At 39.0% G+C, this 20,048-nt stretch overlaps 1 protein-coding gene across 1 annotated transcript in view; it reads left to right on the plus strand.

Annotated features, from left to right (window-relative positions):
* The first annotated feature begins 227 nt into the window (after positions 1 to 227).
* The window catches only part of TLL1 (tolloid like 1), a 196,890-nt gene continuing 177,069 nt past the window's right edge, over positions 228 to 20,048 (plus strand). Inside the window, exon 1 of the mRNA XM_058550317.1 lies at positions 228 to 682. Coding sequence (XP_058406300.1) covers positions 514 to 682 — 169 coding nt within the window. The 5' untranslated portion in view covers positions 228 to 513. The remainder of the gene's footprint in view (positions 683 to 20,048) is intronic.

A 20,048-nucleotide genomic window follows, 5' to 3' on the forward strand; every position in this document is an offset into this window, starting at 1 on the left:
GACCGGATTCATCTTCCCGGAGCGGCGGCGGCGGGCGCAGGCGGCGGCGGCTCGCGCTCCACCGCCGGGTCGTGGTAGCGGCGGGGGCGCGGCGCGGGAGCCGGAGCTCCCGTGGCAGCTGAGCCCGCGGGGCGCCGCTCGCCGAGCCGCGGCCGCGGGAAGTTCGGCCGCCAGAAGGACGACCTGGCAGGCTGCGAGCGCCCGCTCCGCGAGAGCCGAGTTTGCCCGCAGCTGCCCCTCCCCGCCTCCGGGAGCCGAGCTCCTTACCTGCCCTCCGCCCACCCGCCGGCCCCTAGCCAACTTCTCCCTGCAACTGGGGGTAACAGGCAGTTCTTGCCCTCTCTACTGTCCCGACGGCACCCGTATGTCTCCGGACACCTGAACACCCCGGTCCCGCCGAGGAGCCTCCCGGTGGGGAGAGGAGCACCGGTCCCCCTCGCCCCCCACATCAACGCGGACCGCGGACGCCTCACCTCCGGGTCCCGTCCCCTCCTTTTCCTCCAGGGGAGGAGGATGGGGTTGGAAACGCTTTCCCCGAGGATGCTCGTGTGGCTGGTGGCCTCGGGGATTGTTTTCTACGGGGAGCTGTGGGTCTGCGCTGGCCTCGATTATGATTACACTTTTGATGGGAACGAAGAGGATAAAGCCGAGACTATAGATTACAAGGACCCGTGTAAAGCCGGTAAGTGCCTCTCCAGGTCGGGACCGCGGCGCGCCGGGGACCGCGGCGCTGGATTTCCGATGGGTGGCAGTGGGAGCTCACCTGTTTCCTTCCTTCCCTCGCCGGCCCCTCCGCCGCCCCTCCTTCTCTTCCCCTCCTTTCCTTCTCCTCCCCACCCCCCAGTGGCAGCCGCCGCGGCGCGAGTTGACTGGAGTTCTGTGCTAGTGGGATCGAATGCCAAGCTCCCGTCTCCCAGTTTGGGAAAAAACGTCCTAGAGTTCTGATTCCACTCCCCTCCCCCGGCAAAACGAAACAAGCCATAAACACAGCTGGCTGCCGTAGGTTTTAAATACCAGCACTCAGCGGGCTTTCTGCATCTGGAGGGGACAACACCTCCTCTTTGTTCCACGGCGCGGTTCCCCAGAGCTCGCCTGAGACCCAGTGGGCAGAGTTCCCCAGAAGGTGGGTGGGGATGGAATTGCTACCTCGGGACACCTTTGCTTCCTCTTTTGCCAGGGATTTCAAGTGTAGGTTCCAGGCCAGAAGGCGATTGTGACGACCTTGGAAGCTCTCACGCTAGACAGAATTCAAACGCATTTGCCCATTTAAAATAAACCCTAAGAAAATTTCCAAGTTGCTGCCCCATTCAAACTTGTGTCTTCCTTCCTGCGCACACCCCCGCGAACTGCAGTGGGACTGGCACTGCCTCTTCTCCCCGGGTCCAGGATCTCCCCGGGACCCGCCCCGCCCCTCCGCGCGTCCGGTGCCTCTGCGGGTCTCTCCTCCCGCGCGGGGCGGCGCTTCCCTCCCGCCGCCTCAGGTCGGAGGCGCACGTGCCGCGGCCGGCGACCACGTGAGCGCAGCGCCCCAGGGCCAGCGCCCGCTCCGGCTCCGGCGGGGCTGCTGGTTCGTGCTCTGCTCAAGTGAGGTTGAGGTGAGCCGAATGCAGTGTGGACTCACGACTAACTTCGGAAGGAAGGTTACAGGGGTTGTTGGGGCCGACTTAGTAGAGTTGTTTGTAAGCTGAAGGCACGTTCTGTCCCATCTCAAGAGGTTGGGCTTTGGCGAAGCAACGAGGAAGGGAGTGGGCAGAGTGCCAAAACTGTCTATGCCTCTCCGGTTGGTCGATCTGTGACTGTGATTTCTTCCCTTCCAAAGCTAGGTAAATCTTACTCAACCTCTTCTGGGCCTGAAGGAAGGAGAGATGTATACAAACGAAGGAAGATGCTGGAAATTCCCTCGTAAATTTGTACCTTTTATGGCACATTGGTCTGACAAGGAGGGTATGTGTGTTGTGATGGTGTTGCCAGATCTTTCTTGGTGCACTCTTACTGCAGTTCTTTATTCAAAACTCAGAGTAGCTTAGGAGAAACTTGTCAGTCTGGAATTCAGAATTCTGACTTAATTCAATTTTCCTTGCAAGTTTCCTTCTATCACCGTTAACACTCAATGAATCCCACCACAGTTTCTTGGCCTCCTACCCTGATGGTTTAGAGGACAAGACACTGTTCTGCTATGGTGGGTGCCTAGTGTTGGGCAACCAGAATTCAGTAGTATACAACTCCTTAAACATACTTTTATGGAGAAATATGTTTTGAATAATGTTTGTAACTGGGTAAAAATTGTGTGCTTTCTTGTTTTATGTAAGGTGGAAATGAAGTATGTTATTTCTAAAGATTGTCTAGGAAGACATCTACTCTGATGCTCTGTTGTGTGAAAGATTCAACCAGCTGTCAATTTGAGAAAACCAGGGCATGGGTATACACTGGTCTGATTTCAGGAAAATAAAAATAGTTTTCTATACAAATTAAAGGTTTAAAAATCTTTAACTTTAAAAAATCATTAACTTAAAATATGAATATAAGAAGCATCAGAAATTAGCTCATACATTTTCAAAAGTCGTGTTGTTTCAGGCTTCTGTTACAAATTGTCCAGAAGAAGGTTCTGTGAACTTGTGTTTTTTTTCTATTTAAGAAACTTTTCAATTTTAAAATTTAAGTAGTTGCACCGTGTGTATTGAAACACACCTCACACATAAATGTTTATTTTCTTCAGCAAATAAACATCTAGGACAAAAAAAAAAAAAAGCTCTTTAATAGCATGTACTTTTGTTTTCCCTTTAATGCTGGTTTATTTTTGAACATAGCTGCTGAAGTTAAAACAACTAAAACAACTTTGAATGGATCATCACTCTAATCTTATTTCTTCCCTATCCTTGAGTACAAGAGGCATGCCTCCGTGTGTGTGTGTGTGTGTGTGTGTGTGTCCCTATCCTTGAGTACAAGAGGCATGCCTCTGTGGTGTGTGTGTGTGTGTGTGTAGTGAAAGAGAAGTAAGAATAGCCCAAGTTTCTTTGGTTGAGAAGTATGCCCAAAATCTGAGATCACTTTTTAAATTATCAACTCTGCTTTTTTAATTTAGCGAAATGAACGGCTTTAACTTACCATCTTGGCTGAAGAGTGGCAAAATCTTCAGTGCCTCCCTTTTGGCACTGTATAAGACAAATAAAAGTTGCAATAACAGGAAAAAAATTAAATAGTACATTGAAATCCCAAACAAGAGTCAAAAAAAGGTCACTAAAATGAGAAACATGAGGACGGCTATGTGAAAGATAGCCTCGCAAAAGCAAGAGAGGGTGCTCTCCAGACTCTGGAGTACCTGTGATCTGCCCTTTCCAAAGGGCAGAGTGGAGGGCGTGGTCTTGACATAAAGTGGCCTTTGTGAACTCCTCTAAAAGGGATCTTAATGTTCCTCAAACTGCACAGCGGCTTGATGTCATAATGACTAACATTGCTTTATGGTTTCAAAGCACTTTTGAGTACATTACTTCAGCTCAACACAGCAGCCCAATATGGTAGAATGTGTTAATCTTCTCGTTACACAGATAGGAGAAAAGATGCTTGATGAGGTTCAACACGTTAGTTAAGATTACCCAGAACTCCGTTCCAAGTCTCCTGGCTGCAAAGTCTAGCTGTATTAAACGATTATACTGCAGTCTTAGCTGGCCCTTTGGAGGCCTTCCTTGAAATACAAACAATAGAAATTCATCCAGGTTTACCTGGAGTCTAGTCTATTAGAAATGCAGTTACTTTCACATCTGATATGAGTGAAATGACTAAGAATATAGTTTCATCTTTTCCAACCCCAATTAGAATATAAAGTCCTTGAGGACAGAGGTCATAACTAATCTTTAATGTTCATCACATGGATGGATTACCACTGTTAGATATCTAGTATATTCTCAATATCTATAGATTATTAGTATTGATCTTCATCCGTTATCTAGAAACGTCTCTTCTAACCAAGAGTAGATGTTACCCAAGGAGAAATATTCTTAGTTATAACTTGTTAAACATTGTGCCATGCTTCATGTATTTGTGAAACAATATAATCTGTATACCTATCAGAACTCTGATTTCAAGTTCATGAAACTATAGGACAAAAAGGAAGCCTTGTGTTAATTTAACTGAACTTTGATTTAGAAAGACATTTTTGGTGTAAGTGAAAGAAGGTAGTGAGCACAGCAGAGCTTCAGGTAGATTTCTATAGCTAAATCCATTAGTTCGGAATATAGGTAATTAATCTCTCTATATAAAAAGACACAAAGATACAGATAATTCAAAGGAATGTCTGACTGTCTTTCTTCAGCTGAGCACATGGTCGTCTGAATTTGCAATCAGATTTCTCTTACTCTCTCTAGTTCAGAAGGGTCCTGAGGGACATTGAGAAGCTGATTCTGCAGGAAGTCATTCGAAACAGAGACCGAGGTGTCCTGTTTCATTGTTGTACTGTACCAATAGGTGTTAATCTGGGTATTAATATCTGTCAAGAGCCTGGGCAAATTCAGTGTGCAAGTTAATCTCTCACGATTGTCTAGAGATTACCTGGAAAAGCAGAGACCTGATAAACCAACTCTGTATGTATTCACACATACGCTCCCCCTCTCCCTCCCCCCTCCTTCCTCCCCTCCTTCCTCTCTCCCTTCCTCCTTCCCTCCCTCTCTTCCTCCCTCCCTTTCTGCCTTCTTTTCTCTTCTTGTGTTTAAGGGGATATCAGAAAAGCTCAGGCAATTGAAAATATAATATTTAATAAGGGAAGTTGAAGAAATTAGTATTTTAAATGACGGGTAGAGGCTAAGATTGATGAGGTAAAATGTTTGGCCAGAAGGGATTCCTTATCCTCTTAGACAAGTGTGAACTCCCTGAAAACAAGACTTTCTACCTTGAATCTTCTGAGTAAATGACTCCTTTTCTTGGAAAAAATCCAAGCATGTTAGAGGTTAGTGACTTGCAAGATTAAATTTGCCTTTTGAGTAGCATATGCAAACCTGGTTATCTGGAAATAGGCTTTTGGCATCCTAAAGGATTCTTCTTCTGCTTTTCTTTATAATCAGTGTCCTAGTATATTCATTCCTGGGGTAATTTTCTTAAGTTTATAATTTCTCGGTAAGACCTTATCATTCTTTTGGTCCTCCATGTTGAATTTTCTAGCTTCACTGGCAGCCTCCTAGGTATGGCATTTTAGAATTTGATGTTCAAACCCATGTCTACTTTATTCCACCATAATATTAAATATCCAAACATATATTTCTTGGTCAGCACCTCTCAAGGTTGCCAAACCCTCATGTTAAAAATTCATTTCATAGAGCTGCTTCTCTTAACCAATCTATTCTGTGTTAGTTTTCATTCCTCAGATCTTTTTTTCCTCCTCCTGTCTCTGATGCCAACTTGGAAGTGGCCAAAATACAATTTTTGCAAAAGGGATGGATAAGGCATTATATTCTGTATACTTGAATTCTGTTCTTCATTTGCCAGCAGTAATTCTTTAGCCCTTGTCGTGGGGGCCCACATCCATTTTTGGCCCACAAATGGCAGTTACTGTTATTAGGTGTGAATAAGATGGATTATTTTTTCTTAAATATATTCCCCGAGACTAAGCCAGCTCTAAAACTTTTTTGGGGGCTGGCCCAGTGCTGTAGCGGTTAAGTGCGCGCTCTGCTGCTGGCGGCTGGGGTTCGGATCCCGGGCGCACACCGCTTGTCAGGCCATGCTGTGGCGGCGTCCCATATCAAGTAGAGGAAGATGGGCACGGATGTTAGCTCAGGGCCAGTCTTCCTCAGCAAAAAGAGGAGGACTGGCATGGATGTTAGCTCAGGGCTGATTTGCCTCACACACAAAAAAATAGAACTTTTTTGTTTGTTTGTTTACACATACAAGAGATCCTGAGATCTCCTAAGATCTTCCCATTTTTTGTCTCTGAAGAAGGTAGTGTCATTTGCAAGTTCAAAATCTAACTGAGGTACTTTGTGTAATAATTCATGGAATACTTATGGTTTCCATTCAAGTGGGTGCTCTTTGAGCCCTACCTTAGTCCATGGTGAAACAGTTAAAAGTGGATAAGAGCCTAGCGAAGGCTTTTTGAAAAAGTTAGTATATAATTCCACAGCCTTTCCTCTTGCCCTCATGATGGCTCACTTTTCCATGAAAGTCTAGTATATACCATGCATAGTTTCTTTTACTGAAACCATGTTGTCTTCCCCCATTGTATATGCATGAATCTTATTTTTGTATATTTTAGCAACTTCCTCTAATTTACAATTTAGACTCAACTTGCCTATAGTTGCCACCATATTCTTTGAAAACCTTAAGAATATTAGTCACATTAATAATTCCTAGGCCTCTCAAGCGCTGAGTTTACTAGAAAGAGGTAAGCCCTTAAATTTTTCTAGAACTCAGGTAGATGGTATCAAGTGCTAGCGATTTACCATCACTGATTTTTTTCTTTTTAGAATATTATCTGTTGTTTCTAATAGTACCTTAGACCCATCTGCTTAAAATATTTAAAACTGGGACCCTCTTTAAGCTTTTCTAAGAATGCTTAGAAAAGATAGAGGCAAATAATCCATTTAAAATGAGGCCTCGCACATCCTGCTGAGACCATCTGGTGTCTGGGGAGGTGGGGGCAGGGGACTGTGCTGTGCCCCTGAACTGAAGGAGAGCCCCCTACAGCATCTGGGGCCCACAGCGAGGCCCGGGCTAGGCCAAGGCTCAGGTGCCTGGCAAGATTCCTTGGGATGTAGGATTTCCTCTACTGGGGGAATTTTGAGGCCTCTTACAAGTTCCTTCATTTTCTAAGATCTGGAGTTAATTGTGGATTTATCCTTCCTAAATTAAGGAGGGGAGAGCCTCTCCTCAACCCTGGATACAGTAGAATGATGTAGCAATATGGCTTTAGTGGTTTATTTCCTTTAGTTATCTATTGAATAACGATACCCGGGGAGGAATATTTCAAAAAAAATTTTTTTATAGTCTCAAAGCTATGGAATTAATTAAATAGAATGCGTTCTTTCCCAGAAAGCAGGAGGAAGGAATCCCTTGCTTGTTTATTTAGTTCTTGCCATTGTCAGTGCAGAAAATGGGATATTGACTATTAGGTTTGGGGACATTGTGGGCTGGCTAATGGAATGCTTGTTTTGTCAGCTCCTTACAAAATGTGTGCTAATCCTGTCAAGCTGTTTTAAAGAGCTCAACTATATATTTGTATTAAGAAGTATTGTAAATTAGGTGTTAATGAAATCCAGAAAGGGAACTGAGGAGGTGTTTGTCTTACTCACCTCTTCTCCTGCAATTTACATTTGTAGTTGAAGCTAATACATTTGCTACCGACCATATTAAAAAAAAAACACAACCTCCTTGAATGGTAATAGTTCTAAAAAGTTGAAATGATACATTACATAGGTCAGAAGTGCTTCCAAAATACGTTATTTTTCCCAAAGAAAATCTAATTTTATGTATTAGTATGCTACTCAAAGCATTCACTTCAGTGTTTAAAAAATACATTTCAATGGTTTTTAACACATTGCACCATTTTATAAATTGTGGGAGCCATTACGGAGATGGAGACACAACCATATATTTATATCAGCATTTCATATCTCCTATGTTGTTGAACTTCCTATCGATGACATTTAGTTTGTGTGATGGGGGAGGCAGAGGTGGTGAGGTAAGAGAGTGGAATAGTTTCTTCATTCCTTACATGTCTCATCTTTGTTAAACTGTCAGCACGTGGACTGTGCATCGCAGGGGCACCTGGACTGGCCCCTGGCCTGGTTGCTGATACTGGCATCTTTTGAGCTCTCTTCTTTGGCCCTGAATGGATTTGAAGTGTTTATTAGGATAATCGCAGTTCTTGTATAGCATTGGGAAACACCTTGGCATCAGTTCAGTGGATTGACTATCCTGAAAGAATGGAACTGATCCTCCTGCCCTCTGCCCTGATCTTTTTGATCACAAATGCCTAACAGTTGAGGGCTGATGGTATTTTGTACTCGGGTTATTGTGTTATTAAGTATACCTCATTGCATGAAAGTTAAACCTTTAAAATACCCCAGGGAAGAACATCATGCATAACTAGAAAACAGCCAAATGGAGAACTTTCAAGAGAAAAAATTCTTGGACTCCACATACCTCACATATCTAGGAAGTGCCTTCATGACTCATGTCAAGATAGCATAGTTCATATTTTTACAGTCAACATTTTAAATGGCCTCCTCTCTTCACCTTATCCCCATCAATTAACGTTATTGTTTCTTCTCTTGGACACATGAGGAATCTGAGACTCACAAATGTTCAGTGGCTGGGCTGTCATCGCAGTTGGTCAGTGGTGAGAACTTGAACTCAGGTTCTGTATTGCAGAGGTCTGTCTTTTTCTGAGTCCCCTACACTGGTTCTCCAGCCAATACAAATGTATTAAGACTGGCAGTTGAACTGATGGTATTTGTGCAATGGACATCCATTCATTGTTATTTTCTTTAGTGAGCATACATCTTGCCTTCAACATTCTCGCATTTTATAATCCGTATACTATACTACCAGAGGAAGGCCCATACTTTCAATTGCATGGAATGTAGGGCAGACCCTACTCTCTTTCAAGAGAGTATTTTCTAAGAGTGGAAAATTACAAATGAAATGCCCCAATTAGGTATGAGACAAATGAAAATGCTAAATCGTGTAGGGAGACACTGCTGTGTGTTGCTCCAAGTGTGTAAATTGTGACAGCAGGCTTTCCATGTTAAGTAAGGCTGGAGTTGAATTGGATTTCAGTAGAATTCAGTCATTAGTGTCCCGTTCTTGGCACAGGCTCTGACATATTGTGTGGTACTTGTTAAATTGTTTCACACTTTATTTGCTCTCTGAGTATTCATTGAATTCATGATTATGAGCCCATAAAGAGTGTGAAGACCATTCTTTCAAATGCAGGTGATTCAGGAAAGTGGTTTACAGTGTACATTATGTATGTAAATGATGTGTGAATGCCTTGGAGAAAACAAATATGCGGTGAGACAGTACTTAAATAACTTTAGTTTTTTCAACCCCAACTTGTCTAAAAGCCCTAAGGTCAAAAGCTTGAAAGCTTTTAGAGATCATAGGGTTAACTAAACATCTTGAAACTCCCGTCTGGGTTCCTAAAAGTAGTCTGGCACATTCAAAATATATACTATATGTAATATTTATTATATTACAATTTGTTTGAAGAAAACGTATTTTTTAGCAAATTATGTTTTCTAGGAGGAAGAGTTCCTGCTTGTACCTGTTCTCTAACAAATGGGTGAAAACAAAATCTGGTGAAACAGGCTTCTCTTTTCTGCCTCCTTCTTTTCTAAACTTAAGAGCAAGGGGACATTTTTCTTTTATATGTATTTTTTAGTCCCAGGAGAAGAAATAGTATTATCCAGACCTGGGTGGAGTGTAGACTGCAGGCAATCATCAGGGGAAGAATAATTGAGATTTTCCATCTGGAATGGGTAACAGAAGTTAATGACCTAAATCATTATCATCAGGGGCCTTGTCTTGCCTTCTGGTTCCATGGGGAAAGAGATTTGTGAGCAATTTGCTGGGTGAACTAGTGACTAGTGACCAAGAGTTAAAATACAGAAAGAAGATACTGATTACAGCCTACACCTCCAGTGTCTCCCAGGATTAAAATGTGTATAATAAAAACGGATGTCCAGTGTATGCAGTGGAACTCAGTGATGGAATATGACTTCGTATACAAAACTGTACACTTCATAAATAAGTATCCTATAATACATCTTATTTCTATATTGAATGGCACCTGTAGCTTAGTGTTTTAAGATAACATGCCTTATGTCACCTGGTGATGAAATCAGAATTTGAATCCAGAACTCTGGATTCCATGTGTTGCCGTGATATTTCTTTCTTCTTCTTCTTCTATTCTTGATTTCTTTTTTTGTATGGGTACATTTTTGCAGATTGTGGTTGGCTTCAAAAATTATTTTTTAAGGTTTCAGGGAGGCAGAATGGTGCATCTATTAAAAACTTGGTCTTTGGAGTTTGATGGATATAGGTTCTAATACTGGACCCCCCATACAGTAACTGTGTGGCTTTTGGCAAGTTATTTAACCCCTTTATGCTTCAGTTTTTTGATCTATAAAATGGAGATGATGTTATGATCCTCATGGTGTTATTACAAGAATTAAATCAATGTAAAGTAAAAATCCCTTTGGAACATTGTAAACACTGTATAATTTTCATTCATATCAGCATAAATATATGAGATAGAGGATTTTTTTTTCTTGTAGCTACTTATTTGTGGGAAGTTAATCTTTATAAAAACATTTGTGGGATGAATGTCTTTTTTCTTGCCATATATAAAAATGCATTCACGTTTCAAGTCCTCTAAACATTGCAATTGAGAGGTTAAATTCCCAAATAGACCTTTTTTTTGGGAAAGATATCAGAGGTAACCAATATAAATATTTTCTATGTGTTGTTTTCTTGGCTATTTGCTCAAATGCCTAATAAACTCAAAACATATTGACAATTTTCAATTCACATTGACTAATGTGTGAATAGAATCTTGGCTATATAGTCTTTCAGTAATTTCTGGTTCATATTTTATTTGCCATCTGGATTAACTTGAAGAGCTTACATACTCACAATCCTCTGTTTACACAGAGCTAAGTTTAAGCACATGGCTCTAAGCTATAAGTATTCATAAATTTATCAAACCTTTATTGAACACGTACTGTGAATGAAACATGGATTTATCCTTGGGGTTACAGAAGTATCAAATATGATATAATGCTTGACCTGGTGTAGTCTTAACTTTACCATTTGTAGGTAGGTGATAGTTTATGTATACATAGTTGTTTATATACTAATCACATAATTGTATGCTAAAGTTATTTCAATTTAGCATTTGAAAATGGATACTGTTATAAATTATGATAATCGGAAAACATATTCTTATAAATTTTTCCTGGAATTTTCTTTACTAATGATATATGAAGAATAAAGCTTTGTGGAGAGCATAATAACTTTTAAATGAGTACTTTGCAGACTTTGTTATTTGGCAGTGGACTGGGATGGGATGTAACCGATAATTACTTATGCAATTATTTGCAAGTAGTCTGTGTTTAACAATCATGATGTCCATTTATTTTTTTCTCAAATAGCTTGATTTAAAAATTTCAACTTCTTTTTGTCATATTTTCCCACATTATCTACTAGAGTACATTTCTGTCCTCCACACTATATCCTTTTCATTAAATACATTTAAAGGTACATGGTTGACTTTTTCTTTGCTTACAGGTTGGGAGAAGCAAAAACAAATGATAAAATAAATGAAATGAATGTCTAGCCTCTTGTACTATTCTACTGTGGTTTTGGAAAGCAAATATAAGTTTTGCTTTCCTTAAATAATTCTATGTGGGTAGCGATATGACAGTTGGAAAACAAACTGGATTGGTAGTCAAGAAATGTAAATTCCATTACTGGCTCTGCTGCTGTATTTATGTGTAACCTTGGGGACATCCTTTGATTGTCCTGTGCCTCAGTCTCTGAGGCTTGGAAATGTCTAAGGCTGTTCAAGCCCTAGAGCTTTCTGAATCTTGGTGTCTCTCACATTGGAAGCAAGAGCTCCTCTGAAGTAGTACCAGGAAGTCTCAGGGCCAATGGCCTACACTGTCCATTGAGGGGAAAGGGAAGGTGTTTACACCTCTCCTCTGGTCACTCTTGCTAAGGCGTCAGGTTTCTCATGGTTCCACTCAAACCATGGCGGCCACGAGAATACAGCTGCAATAGGCCATGCAGTTCCCTGACTTCACTTTGCCAAAATTAGCCTTGAAAACAATTTATGCATAATTTCCCATCCCTCTTTTTTCACCTCAGTCCTTCAGTAAAAAAATCTGCCAAAACAGTGATAAGGTATGTGGACATCACCTGTGTTCTTATCAGAGCATGTTAGTTTCACATTGCTATCAGAATTGAATGCTGCTCAGTTGGTTTTGCTTCACAGGAGAGATGATTTTCGTGTTGGATGAGCAAAACATGGCCAGTGGATGGGGAGAGTCCAGTTCTTTCAATATTGAGGCCAATATTCATAATAGAGAGAATAAGAGCTATAGGCAAGGAAACTGCAGGCAAGTTTTTCTGGCTTAAAGCATTTTACTAAATACATGACACATTAAAAGATACATTCTTATATCAATTAATCACCTACAGCTATCCTTGAAAACATTCTTCCACTTGACACAAGTGTAATTATTGCCATAAAACTCAACTTCATAAATCTTCAATTTATCTGAATTGTTTAATAAGGAAATACTCTTTTCATCATAGTTAACTTATTTTATGTATAAAATAGTTTTTTTTTAATGAAGAGTCTCAAATTCTTGAGCAAATCATCACCAAAAAAGTTTTCATGCTTGAGACTTTATAATAGTAAAGAGCGAACTCCAATAGAAATTAATAGCGTGAATCTAAGTAGTGTAGTTGAATTTAAAGAGCACTGGATGTTGTGTCAGGAGACCTAGGTACAAGTCTTGGCATGTCTGTGTTTAATTATATTATCTTGGGCTACTTATTCAACATTTCTAAACTTAAATTCTCTCCTTTGTAACATGGGGATGGTGATACTTAGTCTATAAAACGTGTAGGGATTAAATGCACAAGGTCTTGGTAAACTGTCATGCAATGTACAGATGTAAATTAATACAACCAATATTTTGCACCTGATATATTTCAGGAATATGCTTGGAAGATACAAATAAGATGTGTTCCCATCCTGTAAGGATTTCAATATCCAGCAGAAAAAATGCAACAGATGTTTCAATTATCAATACAAAAGTGTAATAAACAAAATACTGTGGTAGCGCAGAGGAACGAATGCATTAATTATGTTTGGGATAGAGGGCTTCTCAGAGAAGGTGTCATTTGAGCTGGATTTTGAAGTCTTATAATTTCTTTCCTGGAGAAAATGTAGTACCAAACATTAGAGTCAAATAACTAAGATAAAAGCAGAAGCCGTGAAGATTCATGGAGTTTTATGAAAGTATAGGAAGTGATAAATAGTCTAATATGGGCAGAGCAGAGGGTATGTAAGGGTTTGTGCTTTGGCAAGAAATGGTTGTGGAAGGTGCAATGTAAAGGATCTCTAATGCCCAGCTAAGGGGGGTGAACTTGATCCTTTTGGCAGTGGGAAGGGGACTTACTGAAAACTTAAAGTAGATCATTGGCTTGATTACAGCTATATTTTATAAAGGTAAGTGAGGGTGTAAAGGATGGTCTAATGTAGTTGGTGTAGGAGGTAAAGAGCAAGTGGGAGCGAGGAGACTTGTTAGAGTTATAGTAGAGTTAAGTGTTGATGAGTGCTTGCATTTGGAGTATGTCATTAGTTATGGAGAATAGGAATTGGATTTAAGAGACCAGTCACCAACTGGATGGCCTTGGGGTGATGGTAGAGAGAGAGTAGAAGAAAAGGAGGAGTCAAAGATGTTGTCTCCATGGCCACATATTTGAGTGACTGGAGAGACAGTGATACAGATAAGCAAGGTAAGAAACATCAAATAAAAAAACAAGTTTGTGTTTTATAAGGAAAATAAAGGTGGTTTTCAGATCCCTTTGAGATGCACATAACTCTTGATGTTTCTTATCGTGGATCCCCTCATGTCGTTGTTCTTCTGGAGTATATTGGTTATATTTGTGTTCTATATTAACTTTGAAACAACTTTTCCAATACCACTGTTTAGATTTAGATTAGAATTGCATTGATTCTATGGGCTAATTTAGAAAGAATTATTTTTGTGGTATTGAGTCTTTTAATCCATGAACGTGTGCTATATCTGCATTTGTTTAGGCCTTCTTTAATACTGTTTAATAAATTTTTAACATTTTTACCTGTAAAAGTTTTTTCTGCATGTTTTGATAGATTTATTCATGTATATATTTCCGGTTTTTTCATGACATAAATGTACCTTCTTATAAAATTTCTTTTTTAAGCCATTTGTTGCTGTTATAGAAATGTATTTGATTTTTGAAATATTTGCTTTCTATTCAGTATCCTTAACAGTTTCTCATTAATTTTAATAACTTATCTGCATATTCTTCACCTAGGCAATCACATTATCTGCAATAAACATGTAGTTTGTTTCTTCATTTATGGTCAATCCCTATGCTTTTAATTTAATTTAATTTTTATTGCCTTACTGTGCTGATAGTCTCCCAGTGTTGCATAGAAGTGATGACTGAGCACTAGCTTACTCTGTTCCTAATTTTAAAGAATGCTTTCAACTGTTTATCAATTATGCTATTTGGTGTCCTTTTTTTTTTTTTTAAAAAAGATACCTTTTGCCAGATTAAGGAATTCTGCATTTACTGAGATGATATAATTATCCTTATTTCACCTTTGAATATGGTGAATTAGAATAATTGACTTACTAGTATTCACTCACTTTGCATTCCTAGGATGAACCCTGTTTGAGCATAAACTATTATTCTTTGTACATCCTTGGATTCAGTTAATTGATATTTAGTTTGAAATTTTTGTTTCTATGTTCATTTGTTAGATTGGCATGAAACCCTTCATTTGCTGTTCTTGTTGGGTTTTGGTGTTAAGGTTGTATTAGCCTTATAGATACTCTGGAATAATTTGTAGAAGATTGGAGTTCCTTTAATGAATTTGAAAGGATTTTTCTTTGCTTCTATTGGGTGTCTGGGAGTACTAACAGTTCAGAACAAGTTGAAACTAAATTCTCTGCTTGAGTTATTGGGTTACCATGATAATATCAATTTAGAATGTAAACCTACTTTAGGGATGATTTTTGCTTATGAGATTTCAGAGGATATTTGCTTTTTTCTCCCTGCTTAGTTTTAAGCTTCCAGAAAATCAGTTTTTGTGCAGTTACCTGGGGTGGTATGAATTTAATTTTCATTCTTCCTTATACTTAGGAGATCCAGATTTGGGAGTTCCAGATTTTTGGGGGGTTATCTTGTTAGACTTTCTAGCTAGACTTTATGGCATTAGTCTTCTGCTTATCTCTCGAGATCCTCTCTTTTCACTCAGCCATGAAAATGTTTTTACTCATCCTATCATTCATTCAGGGAGATTTTTAAAAATATTTTATCTAGCATTTTTAGTTATGCAGGAAGCTCAGGCCAATACTTAGTCTGCCATGTTGGCAGAAATAACAGTCTTTAAAAAAGGACTTTAAATGTTAAAAAGACCTTTAAAATGTTAAACATTGTCAGGGCATTTCCTTATAGAACTTAAAAATTATGGTGATTATGGGGCTGGCCCAGTGGCGTAGCGGTTAAGTGCATGCTCTCCGCTTCGGAGGCCCGGGTTTCACAGGTTTAGATCCCGGGCGCACACCAACGCACTGCTTGTCAAGCCATGCTGTGGTGGCACCCATATAAAGTAGAGGAAGGTGGGCACGGATGTGAGCCCAGGGCCAATCTTCCCTAGCAAAAAGAGGAGGATTGGCAGCGGATGTTAGCTCAGGGCTAATCTTCCTCACACACAAAAAATTATGGTGATGAAATGGCTTTATTTGAAACTCATTTACCATTATATATTGAATATAACCCTAAGGTCTTCTATGAGAATATACCCTATGTCTAATTTTGTTAACATGGGAATTCCATAACAGTCAAACCACCGTTTGTATTAGCTGACTTTTCAGGATATCCGTTCAGTCCTAGGTATGCAAAAGCACTCCAGAAATTTCATGAATTATTTGTGAGGACTTCATTGTAAACATAGACATTTTTATGCCCTTCACTTGAAAGGATTCAATTTAAATTTCAGGGGAAGAACATCCATATGTAACTCAAAGTAGCCGTTGTGATTTGCAAGGAGACACTGCTTGAATGGAGCAGTACACCAGTTACCTGCACTGACTTGCTGCCTTCAGGAAGATCTGATTACTCTTTAACCTTGAAGAAAGAGCTAGGATTATGCTTTTCTTAAACTTACTGGTGAGGTAGATGAGGGATGTATTTCTGCATCTTTTGCTATTTAATGTACTCTGTTTTATTGATTTTGAAAAAATAGAGAAGCAACTCACTATCCTTCAATCTCTTCAATTTTTTTAAAAGCATTAATAAGGTTTTTCTTTTTATTTAAAATAAACAGAATTTCTTTAACTTCTTCTCACATGATTATTCAAACTTTTAATAATACAAGTTTAACCTCAATTAACATTTATGCTTATTCAAAATTTCTTATATTACCTTTCAGTTACAGAGCCTCAAAGGAAATCTTATTCTTTAATTTGTAGAAATTAATATCCTTTTAGATATTATAACCCCAAACTCCTCACATTAGAGGTGCTATAATGCTATTCTGAAGTCCTAACCAATCCCACTTATCATGCTTAACCTATCTTGGAGCAGATTACGCAGATAGATGGAGTTGGTGGCAGTGATTTTCGAGTATGAATGGAGGTGAATTTAGAAAGGTCACTCATGGCCCCACAGTGTGTCATTCACTAATTCATTATGGTTTCCTGAAAATATGCCGGTAATGATTTCTTTGAATTAAGCATTGCTCTCTCTATGCCACTTTTCTTTTAAAACACAAATACTCTTTGCTGGGTGAATATTAAGTTATTAACTTGAAACTCATTAACGTGAGAGATCAGACCCATTTCAGAAATGTTCTGGGAACACAGGAGACTAGGAGGTGGAGAAAGCCGCTCTGAGGGTAGCCTCGGCCTACTTCGCAGCTTTGCTTTCGGACAGCTCATAGTCTGGGTGCTCCAATGCCTCCCTTGCCCTTGAAACTTTTGCATTCCTTATACTGGTGCCCCTGCATTATGCTCAGTCATTCTTAGCCTTGTTCTGGGGTGTGGTCATAGAGGTGTTTCTTCTCTGAGGATGTTCTGACCTTACTTTAGGAGATGTCATCTGCGTGATGGTAGCTGTTTCCCGCAACTCCACTCCTTCTCGTAACTCTAATTTGTGCTTGTCATTTTGAGTCATTAGTGAGCATGCAAGCTAATACTGAGCTTTTGAGTGAGACTATCACTTGATAACTTTATAAACTCACGTAGAATGATACTACTTTTTAAACTGCTTCTTTAGTAAGGTATTCTATATGGGTGTTCACTACTTAAAGAAAATTTGATCCAAATTGAATGATCATATTTCTTCATATGGGACTGAATAAGACCCTAATAAATTCAAGCTGTGTGAACTTCTGCTTTTGGCCAGGATGGAGTAACAAGGACCAGATTTATCATGTGCCTGAAGCAACAAAAAAAACCGGACAAAATTTATGGAACAGTAGTTCCCAAGACATTGAGCATCAGGCAGCAACGGACAGTGGTCTTTGGGAGACAGAAAACAAATGAGGTGAGCCTTACGATTGCCCCCGCTTACCATCTATAGATCAGAGTTGGAAAATCCAGGCAGAGCCCAGAAGTTTCCCTGTGTTCAGGAGATGGAGCTGGGAATCCAGAAAGTCCAAGGCAGCTGGAGTTTACAGGGCAAGGTTCCAGAGAGGAGAGAGCTGCACAGAGAAAGAATTCTGGAGACCTGCAGAGAATTCCCCTATATTATTCAGCAGAGTGTTCACCCCGAATGTTCAGCTGACTACTGCTTAGTGCCTGCATGTAAGAAGACTACCCAAGACTCAGGAAATAACTACCCGAAGGGTAAGAGGAAGAAATCCTTGGAGCTCACACAGAGAAGGTAATAGTGTTCCGTTTTCATCCAGCAGAGTGGAAAAACTTCATAATTCACTGGGCATCAGAATACTGAGAAGAGTTTTTCCACAGTATTAGGAAAAACTTAGCTCTAGACTAAACACTGCTCTGGTCCTACCTAACCAAGCTTGAAAAAAAAGACCAGAAAGGATCTAAGTAACTTAACTGCTTCCCAGAACAAAACTTGAGAATATTTATAAGAATATAAACATATCCAGCAACCAAGAAGTTAAAATTCAATCCGTATTGCATCTGGCATCCAATCGGTATTGCAGTATTGTTCTAAGAGGGAAAACTGGAAACAATGGGAATGTCTATCATTTGGAAAATGGTTGATTAAGATGTTCTATCCTTAGTAGAGAGTATAATGAAGATAGTGAAAAGAATTAGTTAAGCATATATCTGTTGATCTAGAGAGAGATTCATGGTATAATAAAAAAAAAAAAATCAAGTTAAAAAAACCCCCACAAACCAACAATAAGTATATATTTGTTTATATATTGTTTACATATGAAAGATAGAGGAAGAAATAGAAAAAGATATGGAAGGATACATACCAGGCTGTTAGTATTTGTTACCTGAGGAAATGGAATTGGAGTAGAGTGTGGAGACTGTATAACTTTTTCTTTCATATAATGGAATTGTTTTACGTGTAAAATAAGCATCAACTACTTTGTAATTTTTCAAGCCTTAAAATATTTCAGAGAAAAAATAATGACAAAGACTATGTGGGGAGACTAAAGAGTTTTATAATATAAAATAACAGCATAGAAATATTAATTTCTGTATTAGCATATATATATGCTAAATCAAATGCATAAAACTGTATGCTTTGATTACCACTGTAAAAATGAGATATGCATGTGGATAAAGCCTAGTAAGAACTTCAGAGTTTTTTTTAAAAGAGTGCTAGATATGTGTATACTTCCCCCCCACCTTTTTTTTTGTCTGAATGTTTGTGGGCAATAATAATGATAGTCTTATTATGTAAAGTATGTAAAATATAGATGGATGTGGACAAAGTGTAGATCATAAAATGTAAAAATGAAAGATGTTACAATGGTAGGCTTATGAATTATGTTTTTTTCAATTTGCCCAACCTTTATGTAATGTTGTATTGTCTTTATAATAAAAAGTAGCTCAAAACTCAACTGGGCTTGGAAAGCACCACGAAAATGTGATTCACCATGAGGATAAATATCAAATAAAAGTATCTCAGAAATGGTACAAATGAGAACTAGTAGATAAAGACATTAAAATAATTATTACAATGATATTTCATATGTTCAAGAAGCTAGAGGATTTAACTGTTATGTGGAGAAAAGAAGGATATAAAAAAGACCCAAGTCAAATTTCTGGAGATGAAATATCTGAAGTCTGAGATTAAGAATATGCTGGATGGTATTATCAACTCATTATACATTGCAAAAGAAAAGGTTAGTAAACTTGAACACAATACAAGAAACTATGTAAAATGGAACACAAAGAGAAAAAAGACTTTAAAGCATGAACAGAGCATCTCTGAGCTGTGGGACAACATCGAGTGGCTTAACATGCAAGTAACTGGAGTTCCTGAAGGAGAAGAGATAAATGGGGGTGGGGGGGGTGGTGGTGGTGGAACAAAGCCTAGAAAATGATTTGAAGAAATAATCGCTGAAAATTTCTAAATCTGATGAGAACAATAAATCTGTAGATGCAATCATCTCAACAAACCCCAAGTACAAGAAACATGAAGAAAATGGCACTGTCACATCATAATCATATTTCTTAAATCCAGTGATTAAGAGAAAATATTAAAGAAGACAGAGAAAAGAAAACATTACTGAGGACCATACAAAGGAATTACATATGGAGGAGCAAAAGTAAGAATGACAGCAGATTTCTCATTGTAAGCAATGCAAATTAGTAGACAGTTGAGCAATATCTTCAAAGTACTGAAACAAAAACATTGTCAACTGAGAGTTGTTTACCCAGAGAAAATATCTTTCAAAAATGAAGATGAAATACCTTTTCAGACATACAAAAGCTGAAAGAATTCATACTATCCAACTTATCCTACAAGAAATGTTGAAAGAAATCTTTCAAGTAGATGGCAAATGACAGATGAAGATCTGAATCTACTCAAAGGAATAAAGAGCATGGGAAATGGTAACTACCTTAGTAAGCAAAGACTTTTTTTCCATTGTTTAAATATTTTTCATTGTTTAAGACTTTCCTTGTGCCCTATGTCTCATTTCACAGAGGATTTGGTGTGCTAATTTCTCCTTATTTATTGTGACTTTCCATACTCCCAATCAGTTCTTATCTCCTGGGCCATATTTACCTTGTTATCTTCCCTTGGCTATTGTCTTCCCGTTTACTGGCATACTCTGCTTACAC

This window comes from Diceros bicornis, chromosome 11 (assembly GCF_020826845.1).
Source record: "Diceros bicornis minor isolate mBicDic1 chromosome 11, mDicBic1.mat.cur, whole genome shotgun sequence".
NCBI lineage: Eukaryota > Metazoa > Chordata > Mammalia > Perissodactyla > Rhinocerotidae > Diceros > Diceros bicornis.